Here is a 943-nt window from a genome sequence, read left to right as displayed (position 1 = left end):
ACATTAATCTTGAATAATTTTAATTTTAAACTCAGTGCCATCAAATAATGCCAACTAAGTAGCTTTCGTGGTTTTGAGAAATGTACAGTTTTGGTCTGTACTGGCTTTTCCTCTGTTACAGGGGAGAAAAGTAGCAAATATGGTTCCATCATCAATGTCAGTACATTGTCCTGGCCTGGACAATCTGGAGAAAAAAGGCCATTTGCTAAGGTACTTACTGGTTAATTTTTATTGCTGTAACTGAATCTGTGTTTAGCCACATCTGATTCAGTGGGGGTTTTTTTGACCCAGGTTCTGTTCCTGGCTCTGAATCTGTATCATCCAGTATAAATTAAAATTCTAATTAAAAAAATACTCCAGTATGTCCAAGTTCCCTACAAGATGGGGATGATGTTAGTTGTCTACATGGATAGTGCCCTTTAATGACCAGAATAAAAATACTTTTAGAAAATCTAAGGGTTATAGGCAGCAGAGACCTCAGCACATACTCTGTGGCCATAAATTACGAGGATGCTTTCTTATGAGAGGCAAGTTGCTGTTTTCTAACGTAGATTGCACTGTCCTTCATAGCCCACAATACAGATTAAGCGACACTGATTTGCTGTTATTTTTTTTGCATTTTAGTCCCTCCAAAAGCAGAATGCAGAATGTAACTGTCACAGGAATTGGTCTGAGTTTCCTCATTTACTTTATTTCTGCTCTGTTTGGGTACCTGACATTTTACGGTAAGTGTATTCTTCAAGTATTCTTTAGAGTGAAGAAGAATAATAAGTGATAAATGCATTCTGTCCTGAGTACTTCAGGCTTGTTTGTGTGTTGGTACACTTGAATCCTCACAAATCCTGTTCTGAAGAGTTACTGTGCAGTATTACAGTCTCACTGATTTCTCAACATGAAATGTAGTTGAACTTTGCAGGTTTTATCCCCTAAAATGCTATACATA

The 943-nt window shown here is 37.1% G+C and overlaps 1 protein-coding gene across 1 annotated transcript in view; it reads left to right on the top strand.

Annotated features, from left to right (window-relative positions):
- The window catches only part of SLC38A6 (solute carrier family 38, member 6), a gene marked incomplete at both ends in the record, with an annotated part of 13,217 nt that extends 12,492 nt beyond the window's left edge, over nt 1-725 (top strand). Inside the window, one exon of the mRNA XM_010148245.1 lies at nt 625-725. Coding sequence (XP_010146547.1) covers nt 625-725 — 101 coding nt within the window. The remainder of the gene's footprint in view (nt 1-624) is intronic.
- Nucleotides 726-943: the final 218 nt, after the last annotated feature.

Source organism: Eurypyga helias, unplaced genomic scaffold (assembly GCF_000690775.1).
Source record: "Eurypyga helias isolate BGI_N326 unplaced genomic scaffold, ASM69077v1 scaffold29383, whole genome shotgun sequence".
NCBI classification, from domain to species: domain Eukaryota; kingdom Metazoa; phylum Chordata; class Aves; order Eurypygiformes; family Eurypygidae; genus Eurypyga; species Eurypyga helias.
Note: the sequence above shows the minus strand (reverse complement) of the source record. Positions and strands in the feature narration are given on the sequence as shown.